Source organism: Alligator mississippiensis, chromosome 9 (assembly GCF_030867095.1).
Source record: "Alligator mississippiensis isolate rAllMis1 chromosome 9, rAllMis1, whole genome shotgun sequence".
NCBI lineage: Eukaryota > Metazoa > Chordata > Crocodylia > Alligatoridae > Alligator > Alligator mississippiensis.
The window spans coordinates 5,514,461-5,541,958 of record NC_081832.1 but is presented as its reverse complement, the minus strand read 5'-3'; the positions used below and the strand labels follow the sequence as shown (position 1 = coordinate 5,541,958).

At 48.8% G+C, this 27,498-nt stretch overlaps 1 protein-coding gene and 1 long non-coding RNA gene across 4 annotated transcripts in view; both read right to left on the bottom strand.

The window, feature by feature from the left end:
• Positions 1-18,657, bottom strand: part of RBBP8NL (RBBP8 N-terminal like) — a 33,251-nt gene extending 14,594 nt beyond the window's left edge. For 2 of the 3 annotated variants that reach the window (XM_019484463.2, XM_006274353.4), the window contains exons 1-5: positions 18,471-18,657; positions 4,779-4,934; positions 3,596-3,638; positions 1,630-1,725; positions 893-1,005 (exon numbers count right to left, since the gene is read on the bottom strand). In XM_019484463.2, the coding sequence (XP_019340008.1) occupies positions 893-1,005; positions 1,630-1,725; positions 3,596-3,638; positions 4,779-4,845 (319 nt within the window). In that variant the 5' untranslated portion in view covers positions 4,846-4,934; positions 18,471-18,657. The remainder of the gene's footprint in view (positions 1-892; positions 1,006-1,629; positions 1,726-3,595; positions 3,639-4,778; positions 4,935-18,470) is intronic. The other variant, XM_019484464.2, reaches the window with a different exon arrangement.
• A 424-nt stretch (positions 18,658-19,081) lies between these two features.
• LOC109282441 (uncharacterized) lies at positions 19,082-22,297 on the bottom strand. The gene is made up of 3 exons (XR_002089420.2): positions 21,803-22,297; positions 20,853-20,973; positions 19,082-19,234 (listed from the first exon to the last, which is right to left on the bottom strand). It is a non-coding gene; the product is annotated as an uncharacterized LOC109282441 (long non-coding RNA).
• Between the last annotated feature and the right edge of the window lie 5,201 nt (positions 22,298-27,498).

Sequence of the window (27,498 nt, the reverse complement as noted above, 5' to 3'; positions counted from 1 at the left end):
AGAGCATCTCACCTCAGTCAGGCCCCTGCTCTGCCCTCGAGCTCACTCTCACGGTGATGTTCAGGCGTGAGAAGCTCAGTCTGTGGCATGCACACTCTTTGCCCTGGTGCGTGTGATGCACACTCGCTTGGATGCGTCAGTGTGTCAGGGCGGACGTGGAACCCCTGGCCGTTTGCTCGGGGGGAAGTCTTTGGCATGAGGTCTTAAAGACAGTGCACCTGCTTGCTCCCTTGGGATGGAAAGAACCAGTCTCCAAAGGAGCTCGACCTTTCCTTGCTTCACTTAAAGCAAGATGGATCTTTAGGATGAGAAATGCTACTTTCTGACTGCTCCGAGCAAAGTGGCAGCGCGGGGGAGAGGAGACAGGTACAGCACAGAGGAGATATACTGCCGCTGCCTGGCTTCTTTGGCATGAAAGTGATGCTTGGGACAGAGGGAGCCGGGAAGAGCAAAGACATAATGAGGATATAAACAAGCAGCTGCTGGCACTTTGCCGTCCCTCCCTCCAAAGCAATGCAAAATAAACCAGCACGGCCTCTTCCTCCTTCCCCCCGCAGGGCTATGTGGCTAGAGAGGAAAAAGCACCCCGGGCTTGTGCAGGGCTGGGAGTAGTGCCAAGAGCTCAGGAGAGATTAATCATATGTGTTGCTTGGTTTTCATTTACCCGTGCTGAGCTGTTGCTCTAAATTTCCTGTCTTTTGCAGAGTGTTGCTTCAGCCCTGCCAAACGCATTCTTTTAGCAATTGTCGATTTTTTTTTAGGCCTGGATAGCTCGAGGTCCAAGCCCCGAGATGCTCACCCTGGACCAGCCTGTGCCAGGACTGCACAGGTAATGGCTGGTGCAAAGTGCCAGCAAGCCAAAGCTGAAGGGGCATCCAACCTCTGTACGTACTGAGAACGAAGATGTGCTGGAGGCTCTGGAAATGGGAGGTCTCGTACTCATCCTGCTTCTTTTTGGCCAGCTCCTGGGTGACCATGCATCTGTCACAGAGACCAGCTCGCAACCTGAACAGAGAACCCAGGGCTAAGAAGCCTGGTTGGTAGAAAGCTCCCACGTCAGCCAGACCCCTCTCCTCTCATGGTATCAAAGCCACAAAGGAGCTAGCATTCATCCTCCCTCACCCCATGCCCCTACTTTATGAGCCTTTGCACCCAGGAAAAGCGCGCATGATCCTTCCCTGCTGCACACAAGATGACCCCAGTGAAGAGAGCTTAATATACCCTGTGGCCTGACCCTGCTCCTGGCTGCAACACTGCAATGGTCTGTGTTGCATCTGGCCAAGCTGCCTCATAAACCAGAGGGAATACAGCCAGGTCAGCACGGTGCTGCGCATGCATCCATAAACTCTGCTGAACTGCAGGGCAGAGGGGAGCGTGGCTGTCTACACTACACCTGGTTGGGGACAGTTCTTGAACTGGGTGCTGCGTTAGTGTGACGTCTGCTGGGCAGGAACGTCCTGGTTCAGGCTGCTAGAAATTTTAGTAGCTCGAGGCTCCAGAGGCTTTGCATTGCAACACCAGTTATTAAGAAAAGAGAGGCTTTTGTATTACAGCCCACTCACTGCGGAGCTGCTGGAAAGCAAGCTCCAGGTAGGTGTGGCTGCTAGATAGTTCAGAAACAACTCTTACCTGTTTTCTAAAACTTTGATGTTTTCTTTAAGGACCTTCTGTTGCTCCCGTAATTGGTGGTTTTTAGCAAACAGCTCTTCGATTCTCTGGGCATCTCTAAGTCAGGAGACAGCACGGGACAAAGCAAGGAAGTTACTGGGTTTGCCTCCTAAGCCCTGTTGCTTTCTTCTCAATTTGGAAGGAGGAAGGATTTATAGGCCACCTGGGTCATGCAGTTCATGCTATTCTTATCACTAAAATGCTCTTGCTTGCAGGGGGAAGTCAGTATGCTGGAGGGCAGGGCATGCACAGGTATTACAGGCTGGCTCCAGGGAGTAAGCAGGAGATACTGTCACTGGATACTATCTCCGGGTATCATCTCCCTGCCATGTACAGCAGACAGAAACCCCACCTTCAAGGAATGCTGTGGTGACAAAGCCAGGCACTCAGTCATTAGGCAATGCAAAAAGCAAAGCTGTCTGTGCAACCTTAATTTGGCCCCTGCCGGCATATTCGTAATGATACAGTCCTTAATTACATGACAGTGGACTCAGTGCTGGAGGAGCCTGGTGGACACTGAGGATAGGAGAGCGCTCAGGCTTCTTGCACTGCTGCACGTCCGGCAGACCAGATGAGCACCTGCAAGGGAAGCCTTGGGCTGCTGTGGGGAGAAGGAACCTGGACAGGAGGCAGCGGGAGCATGCTCCGCGCAGACAGACTCCTCCAGGACTTAGCTGCTGAACTGGAACAGACTTCTGAGTGGAGAGTTTGCAGAGGTTTGTGACCAGGGTCAATTTTGCCTCATTTTCACAAGAACAAAAGGCAAGGGTCCTGAACCAGAGCAAAGCAACACATCCCCCCTCACTCTGGCCTGATCTGCTTTTGCTGATCATTCCCACCAATAAATTCAATCTGAGCAGACCTTTTGGCCCAGAAATTTCAGCTCAAAGGGCTTCAGTTTGGTAACATGATGAGTGACTAAACATGGTTTTATAACGGGAAGTGCCAGACACCCTTTGCTGCTAGGTGTCACAGCTGGTGCTGCCTATAATACTTTGCACCAGTAGTTCCACCTCCCAGGAGGTTTCAACAGAAAAGAAATGTGGGATTCACTCTCATCTAGTTGGGAACACTGCTCCCACCTTGTTGAGGAGCGGGGCCGGAGGCTGTGATGCCCTGGCACTGCCTGGCTGTGATGCCCTGGCACCTAGCCTGAAGGCTAGGATCCGAAGGTTGGAAACTCCTGCTTCCTGTGAGGCACCTCCCAAGCAAATAAAACAAACCACGTTGGAAATGCACATCCACCTGGGGAGGCCTGGAGGGAATCCTACCAAGCTACATATTGCAAGCAGAGCAAAGCAGGAGAATTTGGTTTGTTGTGTGATGGAAACTTAAATGCAAGGGGGAATCATTTTGCCCAGTGCAAGATAATGGGGTTATTTGTGTTTTAAGACTTAAAAACCCAAGTTTTTTTTTACTCATCCTTAAACTGATGCAGTTAATAACACAGCTAGCTACACAAAAAGCAAGGGAGACTCAGGCACAGCGACTGCAAGGTTCTCCACCTCCTAATGTGCCGTTCTCCACGGCACTGGGCTGCACAGAGGACACGGGCTGCATGAATCTGGTGAGGAGGGAAGCCCCTGGCTGGCTGAGTTACAAATAGAGGCTTTTTGTGCTTTTGCAAAGCTGCGATCAGTACATCTGCTGAATGGGCTGCCAGGTGAATCTGAATTGCCTGGATAAAGTGAGTGATTCAAGACCTGCCGACTGTCAGGGCACTTGCGATTGCTTTGTGGACCGGAGCGAAGCGAAGATGGCGAGTTCGCTGCTGGGCTTGTCTTTCTATTCCACTTTGTGTTGATTTAATGGATGCTGAGAGGACCCAGAGCCCAGGAAAGGTGCCTTTTAACATTCCTATGTAGAAATATATAACACAGCCCCCCCCGCTCAGCACAGAGACGGGAACAGAATCCGCCTTACTCACCGACACTTCTGGGCTGTCAGCTCTGCGAGCTTTGTTTGCAGGCCTGGAATAATTAATGGAGGTTCAGGAGATAAGTATTTATTGCTAATGATGGGACATTTCAGAAACAGAAAGTTTTCTTCTAACTTCTGGGAAAGCACGGTAACTTAAAGGGACACGGTCGGTTTAAAACTCTCCTTGCTAGAAAGTGAGTTTCCTTGCCCGTGCTGTGAGTTTAGTGAACCAGCTGAATATACCTTGAATCATTTTTTTAAAAACCTGCTTTTTCCTGTTGAACGTGTTTGAATTTCTTTCCTCTCGGACAATGAGAGCACACTACTCCAGTTCACTTCGCAAGATCTGTTTGGCATTACAACTGGTTATGCAAAACCTAGATTTGGGGTTGGAGTTATCCCAAAACATCACATGGGCTAGGATTATTCAGGGCAAGACTGTGCTTATAACCTAAAACAGTAGCTAATGCAACAGCTTATCAGAAAAGCATAGGCTGGAAATGACTTTAATATGAGAGCAATGGGCCACATCATTTGTTTTTTTGGGTTTTTTTCTGTCTTGATCTGAGTTTGAACACATGTACTATTCGTTCTCTAGAGGAGGAAAAACATCACCCCCCCCATCATTCTGCTCAAGTTCTACTTTCTCATTGACTATTTAGTATCCAAAAGTATTATCCACTCGCCTAATAGGCAAATGGCTTCCCATTTATATTATCCTGCAAAGGCTTTCATTACTTTCTAGCTGTGTTAGCCCACACCAGTTTGAAGGCTCAGGGGCTGACAGCTGCATGTGCTTCCACACAGGAGACTGGGGATGAACCCAGAGCAGGCAGCAGGAGAGTGCAGGCAGTAGCATCCTTGGTGTTTTAGTTGAGTGGGAGCATTTGGGGCAGGTTTGCCCTGCACTGCTCTGGAGCATCCTTTATGGGAATGACACTGTATCATACCCTGTGGAAGGACGTTTGGGAATAGGAAAACAGACACCCGTATCCCTTAGTGGTACAGAGTTACTGATTTCTACAGCATGCTCCGTGCCGGGGGCTCCTTTCCCACACCCTCGGCTCAGCAGACTTGCTCTCCCCTCTAGGTTATTTGGAGCTAGATAGGAGAGTCTGACTTTGCGCTCTTACTTTTTAGAAATAACTTGTTTTGCCCCTTTCAACAAATGCTCTTGAGCGTCTCCTTACCGAGGACCTCTTTCTCATGGATTTCCTTGAGCTTGTTCAGGAACTCTGCAAAGCTGTCTGTGCTCATGTTCAAGGGTATACGAGAAGCCCGGGTTTGGGTGCGAATCTTCTGCTTTCAGGTCCGGATGGTACCTTTTTTATCTTTTATGTCTGAGCCTGAGATAAAAGCACACAATGAAAAGCCCCATGTAAGTTTTGTGATTTTGCAAAAGTTAAAAAAAAAAAATTGCACAAGCTGATACGCAGACAGCCAAATCTTTCCTAAAGCGTTACAAATAGGCCACATGTTCTAGAGGTCTGACCTCAAAGCCTGGCTTCTCTTTTCTATTTTGCACTTACAAGTTGTGGGTGGAAATGATGACAGGTGCAATTTGGCAACTGTAGTCCTCACTTGCAGGTGCCAGCTGTACTTGAAGATACAAACCAGGGCTGTGAACTAATATAGATCATGCCTGCAATGAACTATTTCTGTAAAATTGGATCTGGAATTATTTTTCTGTGCAAAATGAGGGCTTGGAAAGGGAGACCTATTTTGGGCTAGGCTAAAACCCAGGGACTGGCAGGGAGGCTGAATATACATTGCCCTTTTAATGACTGAGACCAGAAAAGGCAGGGCATCTCCTTGTAGACCACTCGAATGGGCCCCACATGCCTTTCCGGGAGGTGCAGGTTAGTGAGCACAGGGCATCATTGCTGCCAGAAGAATCAGAGTGAAAAAAAAAAGATTGAAAAGCCTCTAACTTCCCCATTTTCCACAGAAGGAGTCTGAAACACCTTTGCTGTGAAGCAGACTAATTACACAAAGTCAACCCTGCTTTTATGTGCCTTTTTCCATCAGAGGATTGCAAAACAGCCCCCTGAGGTTAGTGAATTCAGCCTCAAAAATGCCCCAGTGAGACAGGGGATGAAGTGTTAACAGCTCCATTTCACAGAAAGACTAAATGAATAGCCAACAGGGCCCAGGAAGCCTGTATGGCAAAGAGACTGCATCCCCTTTCATCCTAACCAGTTTCAAAGAACATGAAAGAAAAGCTATTTCAGACAGAGCCGTGCCACGCCGCCCCACTAGCAGTATTGAGGTATTTGTACCCGGGTCGAGCAGGAGAACGGCTCGGTGGTCAGGACACTTGCAACATCAGGGTTCAGCTCTCTGCTCCATCTGTTACTCGGCCTCTCTGTTAACACTTCTCACCTTGCAGGCATGTAGAGAGGTGTGCCATGGTGGTGGTGCCAGCTAAGCATCCTCAACACGTGACAGCTCTAGTTTTAACGAGTGCTTTTCTTCTCCTCTGTTCAACGACCCACACAAGCAAGGGAGGCAGGGGAAAATGACCCCCTTTCCAAGGGCAAGTACAACCTGGGAGACACTGGGTGTGTCTACATGTGCATTAATGCGCTGTAGTTAATGCACATTAAGTTTAGGACCTGTAATAACAAGTGCAGTAATAACTCAATGTGCAGTAACTGGTGCTCCTATGCAATAGCGCTGGTGCACAGCTTTTTAGTGATGCTAATGCATGGTAGACTAATTGTACTGTCCATTAGCACATTAGCACGGCTCACCGTGACACGCTAATGAACAGTAGAATAAATCTGCTGAGCATTTAGCATCTTGTGTAGATGGGCCCACTGAGTCCTAGCCAATAGACAAAGCAACCAACCAACCAAGCTATTGATTTATTTTAATTTCAGTGGTCACAACCTCAGGAGTTACCAGCTGTGAACATTAGAGCAAATCTGCAAATTAACCCATGAACCTGTAGCCACTAAAGATAGATGTTGGCCGAAGCCCTTTCCCTTTTTCGGCAGGCCAATTCCTTGGTTGCCTCAGTTCTGCTGGACAGAATCAGGGCTGATCAACAGGGTTTCTTGTAAAACCAAGGGAGATTCCTCTGTACATCAAGGGGCAGTGGCCTGTGGTTTAGGCATCAACTTCCACCCCGGCTCTCCTGTCACTCTGAAACAACCGCCGAGTTCTCAGGTAGTCGTGGGTTTATTTTAGTTTAGTGATAAACTCAGTGATCATCTCAGTAGATTTCCAAAACTGAGAAAAGGGGTGTCAGGAAAGGGATGCAGACTCCAGGATCAGTACATGGCTCAGGATAAATTAGTCTTTTTCCACTGAAAATCTAGATTTTTGTCTCATCTACAGTCAGTCCCATTCAGAATACAGTGAATTTGTTAACAGGAACGCAGTCCTGAACCGATCACAGGTTATTGAAATACAGACACGTACACGTGCTTGTGTGCAGAGTGCATGGGTTCATCCGTATTTTTGAAAAGACCGGCATTTATATTGTTTGTGAGGACTGTATTGCTTTTGCACCTTCAAGCTGTCCTGCAGCATCATGCACCGAGGTTTAGCACTGCATGCACAACTGGTTTCCTGATTCACTCCTGTTGCAGGTTTGCGCGTGCGTGTGTCTGCATTCATAAAACAGATGTACTCTATCAGCTACGCAGGCACAACTAAAGCCAGAAGTTGAGAAGGGCCTTGTTTTTAATAGATTTGGCATTTGCCTGTGAGTATAAATGATACGTACAGTTGGGGTATCGTGACCATGTATGCACAGGCAAAATGGATGCGTAGCTGCATGTGCCTGTGGCGACAAGATGCATAACAAAAGATCATAGCAATTGTGCCCACAGATGAGACATTCAGCTGTATGCTCAGGCTTTTTCAGCAGCTTTATCAGCAGCTAGCTCGAGAAATGGAGGAGGGATCACCGTGCCTTGAGAAATCTTAAAAAAAAAAAATCATTTTCTTTTGTTGCTACTTCCCATGGCAGTAAAAAGCCCCTCCTCTAAGGACAGGGATCTCGGTGCCTCTGTATGTCCCACACCCAAACTGCGTGGGACACTGGCATAGCTTGCCGGTGCAGCGGCTCGTATCATTAACAGACTTCTTTGGCATTAGCAACCATGAAATGGAATTAGGAACAGATCCATCGTGCGGTCGCTCAATCTCCGTAACCGTATTCGGGTAGCGAGCTGGTGTCAGTCGCATGCGGATTACTTCCCAAAAGCCGCTATGGAGTGAGGTACGGTACGTGGGAGTTGCGTCCTTGAAATCCAGGCTGAGATTGCAGTGTTCATTTTGACGTGCCAGACGACAGGTCCTGGGCTACGTCAGCCCCTGCAGAGAAGTTGCATGGTTCAGGAAAGAGAGCGTTGGACTGGGACTGACGGCTCCTAAATCCGGCTCCGGATGCACCGGGTGGCTTTGGGTGAGGCACTAAGCTGCCTAGGTACCTATTCAGCTGTACACTCCCGCTGCTAACTTTGCAAGGCCTGGCTGCAATCCAGGACGATGGCTGCTACGTGTAAACGTGGCTTGCACGGAGTCCACCCCGCAGCTTGCTTTCTGCTGGGACTGGCCAGGTTGGCCTGACTGCTGGGCTCACATTCAGACTTGAAGCCTGGCTCCAAGACTGTGTTAAGCCTCTCAAGAACAAGCCCTTACGGTCCCTCCAAGCTCGCTCGGAAAATACAGACCTCTCTGCAAAGCGCAGGAGCTCTGTTTTCTTTCCCCTTGGCCACACGCTGACCGTGATGTCAGTCTGCATTGGGCTTCGAGCTTCCCTCCACGGCTGGTACCTCCAGTGGCTCCGGGTTTCCTCAGACCGCTGGCTCCACGGCTGAGGAGGATTTATTGAGGGAGATTTATTGATGAAGACCAGACTCCAGAGTACCGCGGGAGGAGGCTCACTCCTCCAAACAGCGATTTCTTTTACAGCGCGAGCCCTTTCTGAGGAGCTGTCAGGGTAATATATGCCCACTCACCCCCGCGATGCCGCGCCGACACCATGTGGAGTGGGAGCCTTTAGGAGCGCCATCGAAGCGGGACTGGCCGTATTTCAAAGTGACAAGTGCACTTTCCAAACAGAGCCTGTGTTGGGAGGGAGCTCGTTATTTTGAGGACAGACCCGAACGCGAAGGTAAGCTCGCCACGACACATCCAGCCTGTCTCTGGAAATCCAGCACGGTCGGAAAAACCTGCTCTCCCGGAGCCTCTCCAGGGAGCATCTGCCTTAGGCAGGAGGGCCTTAGCTGCATGCTGCGGTGCTGCGAGACAGCAAGGGCATCATTTAGGCAAGAACGGGAAGGGCCAGTAGCTCCTGGCTCCCTGGGTGGGTTTTCCAGCCAGCCTTTCCCAACAGTTCAACCAGCTCCGTCAGCTCCACGTCCTACTGTCATCCCCACCGCTCCCCACAACTTGGGATGTGGCTTATTCTCTTCGTGGTGAGAAAAAGGCGCACGGAGTAGCCCCTATGGGAATGGCCCTGGTGGGAAGACTCATACGTTCAAGGGTATGAGATGCTGGGGGGAGCCCTCATCTCACAGAAAGCAGTGGGAGGTTTGCCAGAGCAAGGTTTCTTCCTAAGGGTTGTCCTAGCCTCTACCACCGTGTGTCTCGTACACGTGCACATTAGATGTACGCGCGCGTGCTTTGTGCTGCAGCAATCAGCTCCTTCCTGCAGGCAGGTGTGCTGCCCTAAGTGCAGAGATCTCCTTCTCGCCCCACGGGTTTCTTGCTGGCTTCCTGCAACCTGCCGGCGCCAGCTCCGGCCATGGGGTCCTGAGCAAGACAACTAGTTTTTACTCAATTGTCCTAATTTCTTCCCGTCTCCAGGCTGTCAACACTATTCCAAAGAAATGGCAGAGCTGCCTAGTGTATGAGAGCCTTTTCTGAACCATCTTAGGGCTTCTATGGCAGAGGTGTTATTTCCTATTAATTATATGGGGGGGAGGCATAAGACTCTTCTTTCCCCCCAAAAAGCACCTTTCCACAAAGACGAGCTCACTCCATCTAAAAGCCCGTGATCTCTTTGAAGCATTCACATCCCTCACGCTTGTCAGGTTGTGAAGCACATATGGGATTTACCTTCCAGTCTCACACCCTATTTTGAAAGGCAGCTGCCTATTGTGTCCTTTCTCACCCTGACAGACCTGCACGCTCACACCCACACCCCTTGCCTCTGTCCAAGTGAATCAGATAATTGTGCTTTTAGCTACCCACTGTCATGCACAATTACAGCTTTTGGGGCTGTCCTCTGGACACCTGCCTTTGAGAACATAACCCGCCGTGGTTTCTGGTTCCTCGGTGATTTTCCCAGCCTGTCATTACTGTCAATGGTGTTTGTCAGACTCATTCAGAGCCAGGAGTTAGCTCCTCTGGGAAGCTGCACCGGGGCAGGACTTCCATGCGGCTCGGATTGCAGCTCAAGGATTGTGCCGGTGGCAAAAACTCCACCCGGAGCCCCGCTTGCTTTGTGGAAGCTGAATGAGAGGCAATTAGCAAGAAAACTTGCCGTGCGCCGGGCCCTGCAGCTTTAACGCTGCGAGATCGGTTAAGCGGAGTGGCTTATGCTACCAGATCTTTCCCCATCAGCCGTGTTGGAGCTCTTCAACATGAGAATGGATTTATGTAATACGCCTTTTGATACATGATTACCGGACTGGGACGGCTTTCGCGAGCCAACCTTTCACTCCTCGGCGACTCCTACCCGCTCCTGCCTAATTTTAGAACTATAAATTGAATTTATACTGAGCCAGGCTGGACAATCAGTCATGGAAAATCTGCAGTGCCAGGAGTATTTTGCACTCCAGAGTGAAGCTGTTTGGTTTTCCTGATGTATTGCCTACTTTGCAACTTTTGCCAGGCATTTATTTATTTTTTTTATTTGTGCAAGGGACTTAAGGTGGCATCCTACGATGGAGCTCGCAGCTTGTGAAGAACAAGCTGTGCTTCACTCTGGGGTGCTGCAAAGGCGCTGGGAAGTTGCAAAATGTGCCATGTTAATGCAAAGAGGAACTGCAGGATTTGTGGGCTCTGGGTGTAGGACGGGGTGGGTGTTCCTGACCTCGCAGAAGCAGGCAAACCGCTGCCAGGCAGAACAGCAGCACGTTAAAGCCATCTTGCACGGGGGGAAGTCACTGTGCATAGTACGGGGCCGTGCAGATTGGTCTAGCTATACTTGTGCAAACTGAAGTAGCTTCATCGGTACAAATCCCCAGTACACGTACTGGTGCGTGCATCTGCCAGCTATCTACGCGGAGGGTGCCTACAGCAGTGCAAAAACCACAGGGCACACACGTCCCTGCTTTATTTGCAGGTACAAGTGATATGATGGCCTTGATCGAGGCAACCTCATTAGTGTTTCCATGATGGCTTTAAAATCAGCTAACCCTGAGTGGCAGCGAGGTTATTTTGCAGCAGGGGGCTGCAGGGAAAAGGCCGGCTTTGAAAAGGAGACACAATGCCTATTTATTACATTCAGATGGGCCATATTTTAGTGCAAGAGAAAAATGATGGCAAATCTAGCCAGGGCGGGCTTAGTGCTCAAGTCCCAGCCTGCAGAGTTACTTATTTACTTAAATCCCGTAAAGTATATGTTACCAGCATACAGTGGGGAGGGAGGGGAGGAAAGCTTTTTTTCTTTTTCCAGCTTGCCTCTGATGACTTCTATTGTCTGCTGCGACATACAGCCAAACAATGTTCGTGGTTTTCCTTTGCCATGTGAATGCACCAAAGAGCCCTTTCATCTCTTTTGGGCATGATCAGACATCCATGGGGGTAAGACTTTCAAAGGGGGTCATTAGACCCACCTTTCAGATGACCAGTTCCCTGTGCATCCTAATTAAAAAGGGTCATCATTTGAAGCATGCTCTTGTGTGCAAGATCTGTTGGCAATCTCATGGGGGGGTAATGACACCCCCTTAGGTCAGGTCATTACACTGTGAATATAGGAGGCATTAGTTGCTTGAAATACCTGACCAGGATTCTGTGGGAATTGAGGTTCTGTTTTGCAAGATATTCTGCAATTTTCTACCTCTGCACTCATTGCAAAAAAAAAAAAAAAAGGGGGGGGGGGGGAGGGTTGAAATGCTCTTTGAAACGGGCTTTTCCAAAAAAGCACCGGTGCAGGTCAATCAGAGCTCCCTACTTTTGCAAAAGTGAGCCATTCCGCTTATCTGCTTTTGTAAATGCTTCGCTATGAAACAAAATATACTTTGAAATGCAAAGTGGCTTTGCAGCAGCAGACTGAGAGGCTGCTTCTCTCTCCTAATCAATATGTTACTGGAATCAAGTTTGTGGGAAAATTTTCAGCCAGCTCTAGCAGTGGACTCCCTTTCCATGAGATGCCACACAGTGCCCCTGGCAGGTTAAGGCCAGGACTGGAACGACAAGAAAATGAATGGGGCATGGTAGGCTTGTGGAGCTGAGCACCATCTGTTTGGCAAAGAATGGTATTACATAGTTGTCCATGGCCAGCCTCAGCACAGGCCAGATCCAAAGTTTACTGACTTCAACAGTAATCTTTGCATTGATTTCAGTGGGCTTTGGCTGAGCACCTAGGCTTGTATCCAGGGGTGACTGATGGTGGTGATGATGGAGAAGAAAATAATAACGCTTGATCTTTCTCTAAGGGGAACCACCTACTGCTCCGTGAAGGTTTCTCCCCATTTTACAGGTAGTTTCATTGAGATGCTGCGATGTTTAGCTCAAGGCTGCATGGGGAACAAGCGGCAGAGCCAGGACCAGACCGCAGAGCACCTGACTCCCGATCGAACTGCTCTAGCAAACTCCACCTCTCAGTCGCATGCCTTCCCCTTTGAAAAACTCTTTCAAAAGAAAAATCATCTCAAAACTCTGGTGGCCAAAGCCCTGGAGAGACCCTTAGTAGGTTTGATAACAATGCAAATGACTGCTGGTAGTCAGACCAGGAGTGCGGCCAGGGCAGGATCATGGGCATTAGCGACACCAGGTCTGGGAGGACTTCAGGAAAAATGCTCTTCACCAGCTCAAAAATGCAGTGTCCACATCAGTCTGGCTCTTGTTCTGCTTCCCCTTCAACGGGTTTTATCCCACACATGATGATTTGAATTGGAGAATTAAGGAAGAATAAAGAATTTTTGTCACCAGAATTAACATAACGCTGTCACGATAAATTAGCAAGCTCTGCTCTGGCTGAGTGACTCTGTCCTAGTACATCTGGCCTCTCTAGGAAATGATCGTGCAAATAAAGACAATCCGTGTCTGTCCACTGGATGTGACGCATGCAACGAAGCTCTTAACTGAATTGGCTTTTGCCTCTAGAGCTATTGAAAAGAATGGTCCTGGAAGGGCAGGTGCTGCCCGGTTCCTGACAGCCCCCGCTGAACTGGGGATGCCTTTTGTATGTCTTTGCACCGGCTGATTTCTCCTGCACATGGGAACCAAACCTAAAGCATAAGACCAGGAGTTTTATATCAAAGGAGCTTGGACTGGTGGAGGTGATGGAAGGATGTCTCCTCCCCAAAGTGACACAAAGCAACTAGGAACAGTTTGGTGTTCCTCATACCAGGGTGCATGTCCTTGACTCTCGAGGGCCGGGTGGCTGCAGGTCACCTTTCTTGTATCGGTCAGGAATCAATACAAGACATTGTGCTAAGGCAACCAACAAGCTGCTCCCCGTACATACCCATCCTGCCCATCGAAAATGACCTGAAACTCCCTTGTTTCAAGGCTCAATGAGACCGATACACCTGGCAGGGATTGTGTGCAAGCAGCTTCAACGCCAAATGCAGCCTCAGCACCAAATGCTGCAAGTTCCTACTCAGGGATACAGTGTGAAATTGTTTCAGGGCACCAGCACCATCCTCATGCTTCAGTGGCACCCACAACAGCTTGTTCTGCGATCTTATCGGCTCTCGCAAGCCGAGCAGGGTCATGCCAGGTCAACCTCGGGTTGGGAACCCAACCAACTACATTCAAGTGCTATCAGGTGCTTTGCGGGTAATGTGGCATGTGGCAGTCTTTGCTCTAAGTCAGCACTCAGCTGGCGTTTGCAGCAGGGTGCTGGGCGGACAGAGGGACTGTCTTTGAGATAAGGAACCGGACGGTGTGTGAAGGAGCCAGCTTCAGCTTCCTGATTCTTTGGTCAGCTCTGGCTGTGATGAAATTTAAAACCACTTTACGCCGCGCCACGGGAATGGCCCCCTAAGCTAATGCAACGTTGCTGGGACTCTGGAAATCCTCCTTGGGCCCTGGAGGCATCCTCTAGCATGGTGGTCCTCGGTCTTTTTTTGGATTTGAGGCACTCATCACTGGACTCGAGGCACCCCAGCATAACTTATGTGACTTGAGCGGCACCCGATTTCATAAACTAATTAATAGATTACAGTGCTTATACCTCCTTGCAGAGAGGCCTGGCATTGTCCAGGCAGGGACAAGCCTGAGCGCGGCTTATTTGCTTAGTTTATCGGCTTATTTCCTCACATCTCACTTATCTCCTCTCACCTCGGGGCACCCTTCAAAAGATCTGGAGGCACCCTGGTTGAGAGCCAGCGCTCCAGCAGGAAGGGAGAGGTGCAGGGCCTGCCGGCGGTGAAGATCAGAGGAGAGGGGAGCTCTGCAGGGATCATTTGGATCACAGCTTGTTGGCCGTACCTCAGTGCATCTGGCCTTTGATGTAAACCTGGAGTCTTATGGTTGTTAAATCTTTCTCTTTTTATAACGGCAGTGGGGCTAAACACTAGGGCTGGTTTAGAAATTGCTTCCTGGCTCATTATAATCTGCCTCCTTCAGTCCCTTCTGCTATCTCAACCAGCTGGTCTTCTTCATGCCACCATGACAGCTGCTTATGCTTCTTTTCTGCTGCCCTGATAACAAAGCCATGTTGGTCCGTGATCATACACCCCCCAGGGAAGGGATACAGCAGTAAGGAGAATACCCCAATCTTCTTGCTTACAAAAGGACGGGTAAACTGTATCCCAGCGAGCCTCCCAGCCCCTCCAGGCTCAAATACTGCAGCTGCCTCCTATCTCTCCATCTTGCTAAGTTGGCACTGAGGCTTTTGCTCCCAGAGCGTGGCGAGAGCTGTAAATCAGAAAAGGTTATGGCAACTCACGATTAGTCAATATTTGGAAAGTGCTCCAAAGTAATCCGGTGCCGCTCTGGTGCTTATTCATTCAGATTTAAATAAACTCAGCACGCACCGAAGAGACAGAAGTGGGAGATATGGAAACCCTGCCACGTGTCTACTTGAACCTATACCCCCCGCTACAGTGAAATCAGGGGAACGACCAGCTGGATAACGTATCTTCTCACCAAAGCTTAAATGCACCCTGAGTGTCTGTCTGGCCCGGTGCACCTGGGTCAGGCGTCGCACCCCCACTTCTCTCTGCCTCCCTATGACTGGTCTTTAGCAGCATGATCTTCAGGGTAGTGGAATATAGGGGTAGGGAGAGCAGAAAAGGTCCATGGGGCCATAAAAAAGCCTTTCCACGGCGCACATACCGTGACACTTTGGCAGGCACTCCCAGGAACAGCTTGGGTGGCTCGCCAAGGTCTTGCATGCTCATGCTGCCAGTCCTTAGTCGAGATGCTTGTCTTGCAGAGGGTCTGATGAATAGCCTTTGTTTTCACTGCTCCTTCTGGGTAAGTCTTGGTGCTAGGAGGGATCCTAACAGGACTGCAGCTTAGTGGGCCAGCTTTCGGGATGGCAACGAGCATGTCTGAGCTTTACTTCTAGCTGTCTCATTCGCTCACTGAGTGATTTTGGGCAAGCCAAGGACCCTCCCTGTGCCTCCCTTTCCCTGCCAGGAACTGCTTTCAAGACAGGATGTGGCAAGAGTGAATGGCGAGAGCTCTCAGTGAGAGATGCTGAGCGCAGAATACCTTCGCGGCCCGTCCTTCTCAGGACTGCGGCTGAAACAAACAGGAGAGTCTGGTTCCTGCGGGTAGCACACGTCGAACTGCTCCCATCTGCAAAACCAACAGCTGGCTCTCGCCTTTGCTGCAGCTCTAAGTCAGTCTCTCCAAACAGAGGTGGTTACTACTCCGTCAAGCTAGTTAGCTGTTAAGTGTGACTTGTCCAAATGCACTGCATATTTGATGACTAGTTAGAACATGCTTGCCCCGTTCTCGTTCCTTAGCACATTTTAGAAGGTGAAGAAATGTACACAGGGCTGTATCTGAATAAAGGCTTTTGGAGGCCAACTGGTCTCTTCCCCCAGCAGGCAAATAAAGCCACTGACTTCCTAGAGACTGGCTGGTCGCATACTAGGCATGTGCTTAATATCTTGTTGAGCAGGGTTCTTAAGACACTTCATCCCCAGCATTGTATAACAGCAATGTAATCTTCCGGGAAGATAATGCTGCAGGTTGGAAAGAAATGGCTGAAACAAGAACCCAGCGGCTTAAAGTGAAGGAAGGAGAATTGCTAAGGGAGCCCTTCTCTACCCTGCACAGCCAAGATGCTCTGATAGGTCTCATATCTCTGGGGTCCAGGTTTCTCAGGGCTCTTGCTGGGACTGTGGGGCTATCACATGGCCCCTAACCCAACAGCCAAATCCAACTCTTAGCTTCTAAGGGATCATATTCTCTCGGCTGCCTAATTTTCCTTGGGGATGTTGCAGTGGTGCAGTGTGCCGCTGAAAGCCACGCACCCAAACAGACTTCCCGCGGTTTGGAATCCAGCTTTGAAGCTTATGGCTCATGTCTCCACAAAGCACGTGGAAAAGTCAGTCTTTTCCTTTCTCTGAATGAAATAGGGTTTCTGATGGAAGACTTGCACACTTATCCTGGCTACTGACAACAAGAACAGAGGAGATAATACAACGTGGAAGAGGCTGAGCAGGAAAACCTCTGTCTTACCCATCATGGAGAGAGATCCCTCTGCTAAAGGAAAGTGACAAAGGTTGATTGACTATTAGGAGGTTCATTAAAAAAAAAAAAGATTCACTCAGGCCCAGCACATTTCCTCTTTCTCTGCATAGTTTGTAAAAGGCTTTGTGGCTCTTGACAATGTGAGGGAACAAAAAAAGCCTTGTAAATGCGTCAGCTGTTGGATCAGGGAGACACTGAGGGAATCCCCTGCCTGGGATGTGCTTGCCCGTTGCTCAGATGTCATAGACCCTGCAGCTTCAGTCCTTGGTGACCTCAGCATACAACTCCAGCAACATCCAGGGTCCCACTGATGCAGCATCTCAGTGATGCCCAGGCTCTCAAGGTAACATAATGGGTTGGACACTACTTTTGCTCACACCTGTTTCACCCCAGTGCAAATCCATGGACTTCACTGGATTTACTCCATGAGACTTAAGAGTGGGAGGGGGCGATTTGATCATACCGAATCCACTGCAGGTGGAATTATTTTATTCTTAGGCATTGCCTAGATCACTTGCATCGAATCGTGGCAGAGTTTCTGATGCACAGAGAGGAAGGGAGTTAACTACAGGAGACTCCAAGCACCCTGGCCATGGGGAGCTATACAATAGACATTACGGCTACTATCACAGCAATTTCACTGGCATGTCCTTGTTCCTGGTCTTGCAGCAGGGAAGTCCTGTGCCCAAAGAAGCACTGGGTGTCCCATAGAGTACCCTAACACAGACACCTTGGCTTGGCCTTTATGGCGGTATGGGGATGGCCCTTATCAGCAGGTGCCTCACGCATGGGTGCTGTCCCTGCAGCAGGGTGTGGGAAGGTTATTGCGCTTCTGAGCAGAGTCTAGAGACCATTGCAATCCGACTCCCTGCTGCCGTGTAAGGGAAAGGAGCAAATTCCTTTCTATCCAGCAACAAAAAGGCTGATCTAGGGTGGGGAAGTCTAACAGCCCAGGTGTAAGTTATCTATTATCAAGTGCATGCATGGATTAGTTTGGCCCATTACTTTGATCAATTCAATGCTTAATGCTCAACTTGTATTCAGCAGTGCAAAGGCTGCCTTGGGCATATCCAGCTCCACCTCATCCACAGGTGTCAGAGCAGGTTGGTCCCTCCATTATACCAAGGCACACAGAGAGGGGGAAAGAAAATCCTCCCAGTTCAACCACCAAGAAGAACTTCACTTCCAACCCAGTGTCCCATCCCTGGGCCCATTGTGCCTGCTAGATTAGACCCTTGCTTGCAGAAGGGCACCTGTGCTAGGAAAGTCCTTCCTCTCCTCCAAGGCCTCTGCAGCACAGCAGGCATGGATGGAGCAGGATGCTCAATGCTCCTTGAGGAGGTTTAGCACAGAACAACTGTTCTCTGCTTGTTAGGGAACCGTCTTCATGCTTCTGCCCTGTCCCCGCTCTCAGGCTGCAGTCCCACAGGGGCAGGCTCCCGAGGGTCCTTTGAATTCTTCTTCAAATAGCCACGATCTAGAAGAGCCCATGGACAGTGGGCTCTGAAAACCTCGGTAGACCCATACGGAGTGGGAGAGCTGACCTTGCAACATAGCTCCATTTCACGTTTGGAAAAAAAAAATCCAGAGGAAAAAGTTCTGACTGCAGTTCTGCTTAAACTTCCCCCTCCTCCTCTTTCAACCTGCTCCAGCTTACTCCAGTGAGCAGACCTGTCTACACAATCACAACCAAAACCCAGACAAGCAGAACTGTGACTCAGACAGGATCTTTGCTGACCCAGCCAGCTCCTATAGTTCTCTATCCTGTCTCCCCCTTTCAGGGAAAAGAAGCCCGTTGCAGCAAGCAATGAATGCATTTGATGCTGTACAAGTTGCTAGAAGCACAAATCCTGAGACAACAACTCTGCACTTGGAGCTAAAGACTAAACAGAACCTGATTGAAGCCACCAGGAGACAGATCCTTGCTCTGACCCCTTCAGCACTTGCTCTTGATAACAAGTCTTCCTTCACTGTATGTCCAAACCTTCCCTAGTAAGGCTAAAGCAACGTCACTCTGTTTGCTGTGATACTTTACTCACATGGTGAAGCGGCTTCTCTCTCTGAACTCCTCCAACTTAGTCGCTTGCCTGAAGTCGGGATCTGGAGACAGTGCACTGGTCTGCACGAGATACAAGTGAGCCGTGTGGGTGAACTTGCACAGACAATAAGCCATAATTTTTCTTTTCAGTCTAACTTGCTCTACTGGTTTGCATTTCTTTAACCCAGAAGCAGAAAGGAGGCACAGCTTAGTTAAAGCTGCTAAACAGGTTCTGCTATAATACAAAAAAGTGGTAGGACCAGTATAGTATGAACTCAGATAGAGATTTGATTGTTTTCCCATAATTATAGTTCAACTTGGGCTGCTGCTTGAAGTCAATCACATTCACAAACAGGCCCATTTCACAGTGCATCCACCATTCAGCTGGGAAGATATTTTTTTATGTAACACAGATCTTTTAAAGAGGAAGAAAACCAACTGCATCCTGTTTAACTCCTCTATTCTCACTCAGTTTGTTTAGGACACCAATTCTACTGCTGTCTATGCTAGAGTTTCTCATGAAAATCATTTTAATATCACAGTAAAGCCTATAAACCCTGAGACCTGGGCTCTATTGTGCTGACTAAGCAGGAAGAGACAGCCTGAACAGATAGACAGATAAAGGGCGGGAAGGGAAAGAGAGGGAAATGACTTGCCTGGATTCACATCAGAGGCCATGAAGTGAGGGTTAGAACCCAAGTCTTTGGAGTCTCTGGCTGTTTGCACGAACAAAATCCACACTTGGAGCGGCGTAACACGAAAACACTGCAAATTAACACATCTCTGAGTAGTGTTAGTTTAAGGTGCTAACACATCTGAGTAGTGTTAGTTTAAGGTGCTAAATGGACTTTAAAGCGGTGGGAAATCCTGGGTCAGGCAAACATAAACACAGTTGCGTTGACATAAATGGGAAATTTTGTTTTGTCTACACACGCCCCAAGTCTCCTGACTCCCAGCCCTGTGCAGTATCCTATAAACCAGTGGTTTTCAACCTGTGGTCCTCAGACCCCTGGGGGTCCACAGACTTTGTCTAAGGGGTCTGCAAAATATGACTATGATCAGTCAAAATATGTGAATACCCACAATTACAATTCAAAGGGGTCTGCACCTCTATTTGAAATTTTTTAGGGGTCTGCAAATGAAAAAAGGTTGAAAACCACTGTCATAGACTATGTTGCATTACAGTATATCTACACTGTAAAGAACTCTTCACTGGAGCTGGCTAACCCGCGTGAGGTAACTCGACTTAAAGAGAAGTGAAGACAAGGCAGCTGGTTAGCAGCTGGAGGCTGGGGTTGAATGCTGAATGCTCTGTCCCCTCTTCTCACGCAGGTCTGCCAATGTAAGTGCTTTGTGTAGGGAGGGACCTACCTAAATCACGGTGAGATGAACGGATTGTTGTGGGCTGCTTGTGGTATATGGAGCTGATTTCATGGTCTTTTAATGGCGAGCCCCCTCCCCACCCAATGCTGATTGGCCAAGGGGCCTTGCGGCACACAGAGCCAATTTCATGATCCTTTTGCATCAAGTCCCCCCCACTGCTGATTGGCCAAGGGGCCCCGATGGCCCTGCCCCTCACCACTGATTGGGCAATCACTCATCTTCAGACAGCAGCATTGTAGCTGGCTTCTTAAAAGACGGGACTGAAACCCTTTCGCTCTCCTGCCAGGTGCCTTCACTGAATCTACAACACCAGCTCAGCCTCTCAGTAGCTCTCTCTCAAATCATGTGCTCTGTGGTTGCAGGGATTGCTGCACTTTCTTTGTATTCTGGTAAACTTTCAATTTTTGGGGGGGAGATTCTGTGTAAAATTGTGGGAAACTCCATTTTTTGCGGGGATCAAAGAAACTGTTTTTTTGAATTTCCGCAAAAATCACGAAACTGCAATTTAAGTAGGTCCCTAGCTATGTCCTTCATCTTCCTAGCCTCAACTATATCAGGGAGCTGTAGTGTCTGCAACAGCATACCCACATTTGCTAGGCCCAGATGCTGTTCTGGAGGCAAGGCAATGTTGATGGCTTCCTACAAATGTCAATGCAGAGGTGGCTCAGGGACACCAGTCTGTTTCCCCCCCCTCTTTGTAAAGCATGTAGCTCATTAGAGAAATAACAGATAAAATAAAGACCTGCACAGAGGGAACCGCCTCCTATTTCAGACATATCCATTGCATACACTCTGCTTTGCTTCGACAAGGTTACTCATTCATCCAGGGTTGACTGAGTTGTGCATAGATTTGCAAATAATGCATATAGCGTGCATATATTTGCCCATACACAAAGTGCAAAATGTGCACTTGTGGTCTAAAGGGATTTTGCTTTCCATTAAAATAAGGGATGTGGCTAGGAGGCATAGAGGGCATGAGAGGCTGCAAACAGTGACTTACCTAGAACAAGCTGCAATGCTACATGGCCGCTGCGGCAGAGTGGGGAATTCCTCTACATCTAAAAGCACCGTGTAAAGAAGCCCAACAAGATCTCCCGGTGACCTAGTGGAGCGCTGCCCTCCTAACAGAGCAGGAAAGCATGTTGTTAGATAAGCAACGCACCCACACAGCACATCACTGCAATGGCTCCAAACAGGCAAATGCTGCAGAGAAGCCCAGGGTTGAATTGCTATAACATTTGGGCTCCTACCTTGCTCCAAACATGGTGCCTTCAAACAGGCTGAGCTATGCTGTGGAGGGAAGGTACTGTACCAGCGATACACAAAGGACTGGTTTAAGCTACTGTAGTTCCACTAATATAAATGTTACTATGCTGATTTACACCAGTTCAGGGCTTGGCTCCTCGATGATGTCCAATTTGGAGCCAGAGAGGTAGCTTAACTGTGTTAGTCTGAAGTCAGTCAGAAGGCAGGGTAGATATGCCACTTTCTAGTAGGCAACTGTTGATCCTCTGGATCATGGTACATGTGTAAGAGGTCTAGTGGTCACCAAGACCTTCAATGTGCATGCCTAGGCAAAAGTATGGAGAAGTAGAGGCTGCCCTAGACCTGCTATCCCCCCTTTAGACCATTGACACAGAGTCCAAAGGCCAGACCGAGTCCAGACATTCAGTGCTTGATGGTTGTAGAGCAGCAGGTAAGAACTGCTGCTGACTGCCTAATGCCTCGGTGAGGGTGTGTTTCTGCCAGGGTGATGTCCCTTGGCCTTTCTCCAACCAAGAAGTACCCGAAAGGCAGTGCGGGGCTAGGGTTTTGAGCTGCTCTATACTCACCCTACTCTGGAGCTTGCAATATTGTGGGATTTTATAGGAGCTACTCCACTGTGAGTAGCCCCACCACACTGCTGAGAATGCGATTGCACACTTCACTTACATAAGCAACAGCAATCACCTGATGAGCTGTGGTCCTCGGACAACGTGTAAGGACTGACTGGTTGTTGCATCATGGGTAGGTATAGAGTTCTTCATCTGTTCCTGGAGGAAGAGGAAGACAACAAGGTGATTCAGGGATCATTACTATTGACCCGTGGCTTCTCAGGAGCACTCTGAAAGAGGAGCTAGGAACAGAGAGATGCCGTTGGCTCCTTGAATCATTGCTTATCCCTTACAGATAGTTTGTTTTGCTGAGGGATATGTCAATTGGAGGTCGATTGACTGATACAGTGCAATGCACCAGGCTGATGTTTCCAAAGCTGAATTTAATGGAAATGGTGCTAACGTTTTTTCCTAGGCCCAGCCCAATGATCTATTAGTGGGAACTACTGTGGGGTGACATGGAAGAGCAAAGGTTTGCAAGATAAAAAGGTAAAGAGGAAGACTGTAAATGGCTGGTGGCTGGGAGCACGGTGAGTGTTATGGTGGGCACCACCCAGACCTTGGCAGCTAGTGCCTGCAGCTGTCGAATTTCCTGTGGGATCTTCATTTTTCCGCATCCTAGGCCTCAGCACAGCTGCAGTATAACCAATCAGACTAATGCCATGACAACATTTTAATGGCACTCACAACCTCCCACTAATGTGTGGGTATATGGGATGGAATAAGGCCTCTTGCAATGAAGCTGGTGATGCTGCCTCAGCCCTGCTGCGGCACATACAAAGTATGCTGATGTGTGGAAAATATAAGGAATAATCTCACTGCATCATTCAAACGTCACTGACTAAGGAGCTAATAGGGGTCATGCAGCTTTAACGAATCCAGTGATTAACCACAAGTGACAGAGGAGGTGATGGCATGTGTCCAATGCAGGTGGAGACTGTTTTGCATTGGATGAATGGTTTTATAAGAACCTAAGAGTTCCCTCCCCCGAGCCAATGCCTTTTTCTGAACCAAATCTTTCTGGAAGTTTGGATTTTTTTGTCTCCGTTTTGGAGCTCCTTTGAACGACTTTAAATCAGGCCTCCTTTCCATGTTTCAGAGCTTTTCTGGTCAGAAGGGCTGTGCCCGAAAGCTGACAGAAAATCCTGCACTTGTATAATTTCCACCCCAGTTCTGCAGATGGATAGTTAAGAGAGGGCTCGTCTGAGCCAATTTCACCTCTTCTAGGGGTCACCCACACTTTCTTACCTTGTGCCCAGTATGCAGTACAACTGCACGTCCCAAAGTCGGTTATTGCTTGTTCGTATCTTGGGAGACCATCTAAATAGGAGTCCGAGAAAAAAAATGAATCCTGCTACATAAGAATGTGATCCCCATAAATCTCCAGCCACCTTTTGGTATCAGATCATTTGATAAATGGTTAAAGAGTGGTGAGTTAATTGGTCTGAGAGCATCAAACTAAACTGTAGATTGCTCCAGGACCTTTTCCATTTGGAAAATAGCGGAGTGCATTTAATGAAGAGTCTGCAGGTTGCATGTTGCAAGGCAATTGCTTTGATATTGTCCATTTGGTGTCAGTCTTCCTCCGTTGGGGGACAGTGCCCCCAGCTCATCCAGAGCACCTTTGATTCCTGCCCATGGACAAGGTTGTATATAAAGGGAAAGTTGCTGGGAACAACATTTATCCTGGTAAATTAGACTTTACCACCAAGAGTTTTTAAAATGTTTGTAGTGTCTTTAAATTGTTTTTAGACCTGGACCAGCCAATGCTAAAAGAGCCATCAACAGTTACCAGCATGTTACTCTCTCCTGGTTAACGGGTCTCCAAGTAATAAACATGTTCCTACGTATCTGCCTGATCTGGTGGCTAGGTGAGCCACCAATGCCCAGAGGTAGGGTATGTCAACCACAGCGCAGGGTAGAGATGCTCGAGCTAGCTTTAACTGAATAGGCTCAGGAGCAGAAGTAGCTGCAGTCAATGAGAGCTCCGTGGTGGGTAATTTAACCTCAGCAAGGTTCATTTGCCAGCACTGAGTTACCATAAGGACATAAGCAGTGCTGTCCTGGGTCAGGTCGATGGTCCATCTAGCCAAGTATTATGTCCCTGACCACCCTCCAGCCGCTGAGAGGGGCTGGTAGCTCTTGGTAGGCTTTAGCCCACCACCGATCTATAATAAATAGGCCTGTCTCTGGCCATGGCTATGCTGCTTCTAGTATCTGGGGCAGGGGGCTGGACTCGATGATCTCTGAGGTCCCTTAATGTCTGTGAAATTTGCTTTGACTCCTTTGAAGGCAGCTGTTCTGTACCCCATGCTTCGTTACGGACTGCGAGGTTCTCAAACATGACAGGAGCAGCAGGCCATGCCAGTACTACGGATAGGCAGATACTGGAAAGGAGAATGGGCATGACCGGCTTGGGGTTGACTTGCACGTTACATGCAGGCTTCAAAACCACCCGGCACGTTTCAGGCCAGTGCAATGTGCTTAGCTCATCGCTCGGGCTGCTGTCTGTCCTTCATGCTGTCATCCAGCTCCCTCCGTGACTAATCTTCCGGCTGGGCGCTGCTCCCCAGGCTCTCCGCCTGCCCTGCTCGGATTTGGTTGTGACGTGTTGTGTCACGCATCAGGTCTGTGATGGATACCACCCGCCAGGCTGACCTCAGCATTTCCGGGCTGATTGCAGTGGAATAACTCCTTCCCTCACTCTTGAGCTCACACAAATGACCAAGTGCCCCTGTCAGATGTATTGGTGTCACCGTCTTCCCCAGGAACGTGTTTGTTTGTGCTCCCCTGTCTTTCTATCTGGATCCACCTCTGATGCTGAGCGTGTAGTCTTTTTGGGGGCAGCAGTCGCCTTTTTTGTTCTGAGTTCGTACAGCACCTAGCACAGGGGGTCCTAATCAGTGACAACTGGGGTCTGAGCTGCTACCAGACGATAAGCAATAGGGGCGTGTGTAGACGAAACAAAATTTCCCGTTTACGCTGGCACAACCGCGCTTGTGCTTGCACGACCCAGGATTTTTAAAGTCTATTTAGCGCCGTACACTAACACTGCTCATAAGAAGAAATAAATGTGGAATAGGTGCGAATGAATCCATACCTGTGCTGCTGCAATAAGTACTTTGCTGAATTCAGGATTCAGGAACAGCACTCTGTTTTTCAGCTTGAGGTCGGATTTCCAGCCAGGCTGGCCTTCCTGGAACATTTTTTGTCGGCTCCCTTTGCTTCTTCCTGAGAACAGGCACTGCCATGGAAATTTAAGAAAGACGGTTACAGACTCTCCGACAGCATTGGCCTTGCTGGCACAGACTCTGGAAGGTCTACAGGGGTGATAAAGCTAAGGGCCACAAAGAGATTTCGAGAAGCCGTCATTTCAGTCAGAGCCTAGAAATGTCCTAGCCACTATTTGAAAATGCCTCGTCTGTACGGCACATACCTCTGCAAATGAGGGGCATCTATACAGGTGATGGAGCTCTGCTCCAACGCTTGCTAATTAGCTATTTAGCACAGCACGCAGACTCAGTTGAGTCTCCTGCAAGTCTGCTGGAGCACGCTCCAGCAGCCTCTGCTTCATGTGTATTCAGTGTCCCCGTGTTTCAAAATGGTGGTAGGGGCGCTTTAAAGCTTGTTGAACGTGCTGAATACACATGCCGCTATGGGTGCTTTAATTAAGGAAGTGACAGCAGCCCCTGAACTTGCCAAATTTGAAACCTAATGCCAAAGACACGTATTAATGTTGCATTCAAAGGCTGGGACATGCAGATATTGTGTAATCAGTGTTACTTTCACAGGGAACAACATGGACTGGGCGACTCCTCTTCTGTTCAAACCCTTCCTCTAAAACCCACTTCCAAGAACCCATCTCCCTCTGAAAGAAATCTCACGATGGCTCAGAATACAAGGGACTGCCAATTCATGCCCACACTGTCTTGTCTAAGCACAAGCATATTCAATAGCTACCCAGTATGGATTTCCATGCCTTCAGGACCTACACCTCCGATGTGAACTATTTAAGATAGGGCACTTATCCAGGGGAAACACCATGAAATCCCAGAGAGCTGCACTAATTAGCACAACTTTAAAATCAGATTTAATCCCAATGTCTTCCTGGGGCTAGCTTAAGAGTCTTCTGCAGCTGGCTCGACCCTGCGCCCTGCAAAGGTCCGGAGCGGGAATGTCATGCGTTTGAGTGAAAGTCCAGGGCAGATGTGATGGAAAATGGGATATCACTGCTTGTTCTCAGCTTCCAAGGGGTGTAAGCCTGACAGGTCCACCCAGTCTTCTGCCTCTAACCAGGACTTACTTCCAGGTGAGATCTTATGCTCCTGCTCTTTGCTGTCTGGTCCTTCCAGCCTCAGTGCTCCCGGCCAACGCTTCCCTCTCGTCTCCAGCCGTCCCATGCTACGAGATGTGCCAATTCCTGCTTCCCCAAACACTGACAGTGGCTGTATTTCAAAGGTGCTGCATCGGTATCTCTTCTGCATTACATATAAAATCGTAAAGACTCTACGGTTCCCTGCGGATGAACTGAGCTATGTAAACACTGGACATTATAAGGAGGGTTACATCACTTCCCCACGTCTACCTTTCACGATGCAAAGGCCCCATCAAAGCAAAGTCCTCTATTGAATTCTTGCCCTGGGGAGAGGAGGTTAATTATATGGCTCATTGCACTTTGAGAAGGAACGGAGATGCAACAGCAACGAGGGGGGGTTCAAAACCCGTGTAAAACAGAAGCAAAGAAGGTGACGCAAGTCTCTGCTTGCTGCCTGCAGTCCAGCCTGCTTCCTCCTGCAGAGGGGAGCCTCTGTAGTGGTCCAGCCCGGTACATTTACAGGGCATCTCCACCAGAGGATGCTAGCCAACTTCCAAAAAAGCAAAGGCTGGACTGCAATTCGGGAAAAGGCTGGACTGCAATTCGGGAGGGTGGGGAGAGATCCCGAGAAGGCTCCATGCTGTGCTGGTGACCAGGATGTGTCTGAAGCAGGGGCACAGCTTCAGCTCAGTTTAGCTTTGGATCCCAAACAACCATAAAAAGACTCTTCAGCACATGCATGTGTGTAGCTCTCACACTACACAGGGCTTGCATGGTCTGGACCGATGCTGGCCATATGAACGGGCACCTGGGAAACTTCACATAGTTGCAGCAGCGGAGCCAGCACAGGATACGGCTGGTCAGATCACCTGGGAGGGTCCTCAGAGAGAAGCATTTAGGTTGCTTTTCCTGCCCCGTAAAGGTGGAGAGGCCTTGTCAGAGTGTGGCAGGAGACAGCCAAGATAAACAGATTGTTTACTGTTGCTATAAACTTTTAAATAGCATTATACACATTGTAGTCTGCTGCATCTTGCACACAGAGGAGGTTTTCTAAGCTGCTCCAAGGCACCACTGTTTAGAGGAACAATACACCAATGGCACCGCCAGCCTGTTCCCAGATTTTATCACTTGCACATATCAACAGCAGCGAAGGAAAGAGCCCTGGTGCAATGTCTCCTAAGTACAAGTCTGACATCCTGTATTTGTACACTGCTTCCTGGTAGTATGCCATGTGTGTATTCATTTGAAAGTGCATGCCTGAGTCTGTGTGGACTGGCATTGGGTCAACCAGGGTGCAGGCAGCAATGAGTTGCTTTAACTCTTTAAAGTCCTCCTCCAGAAACTAAAAACTTTTATCTCGAGACCCTAACCCTTTCCATCTATACACACACACACACACACTCTCTCTATATATATATATACCCTGTACTTATTTCCTTATGAAAATAGGCAACTGC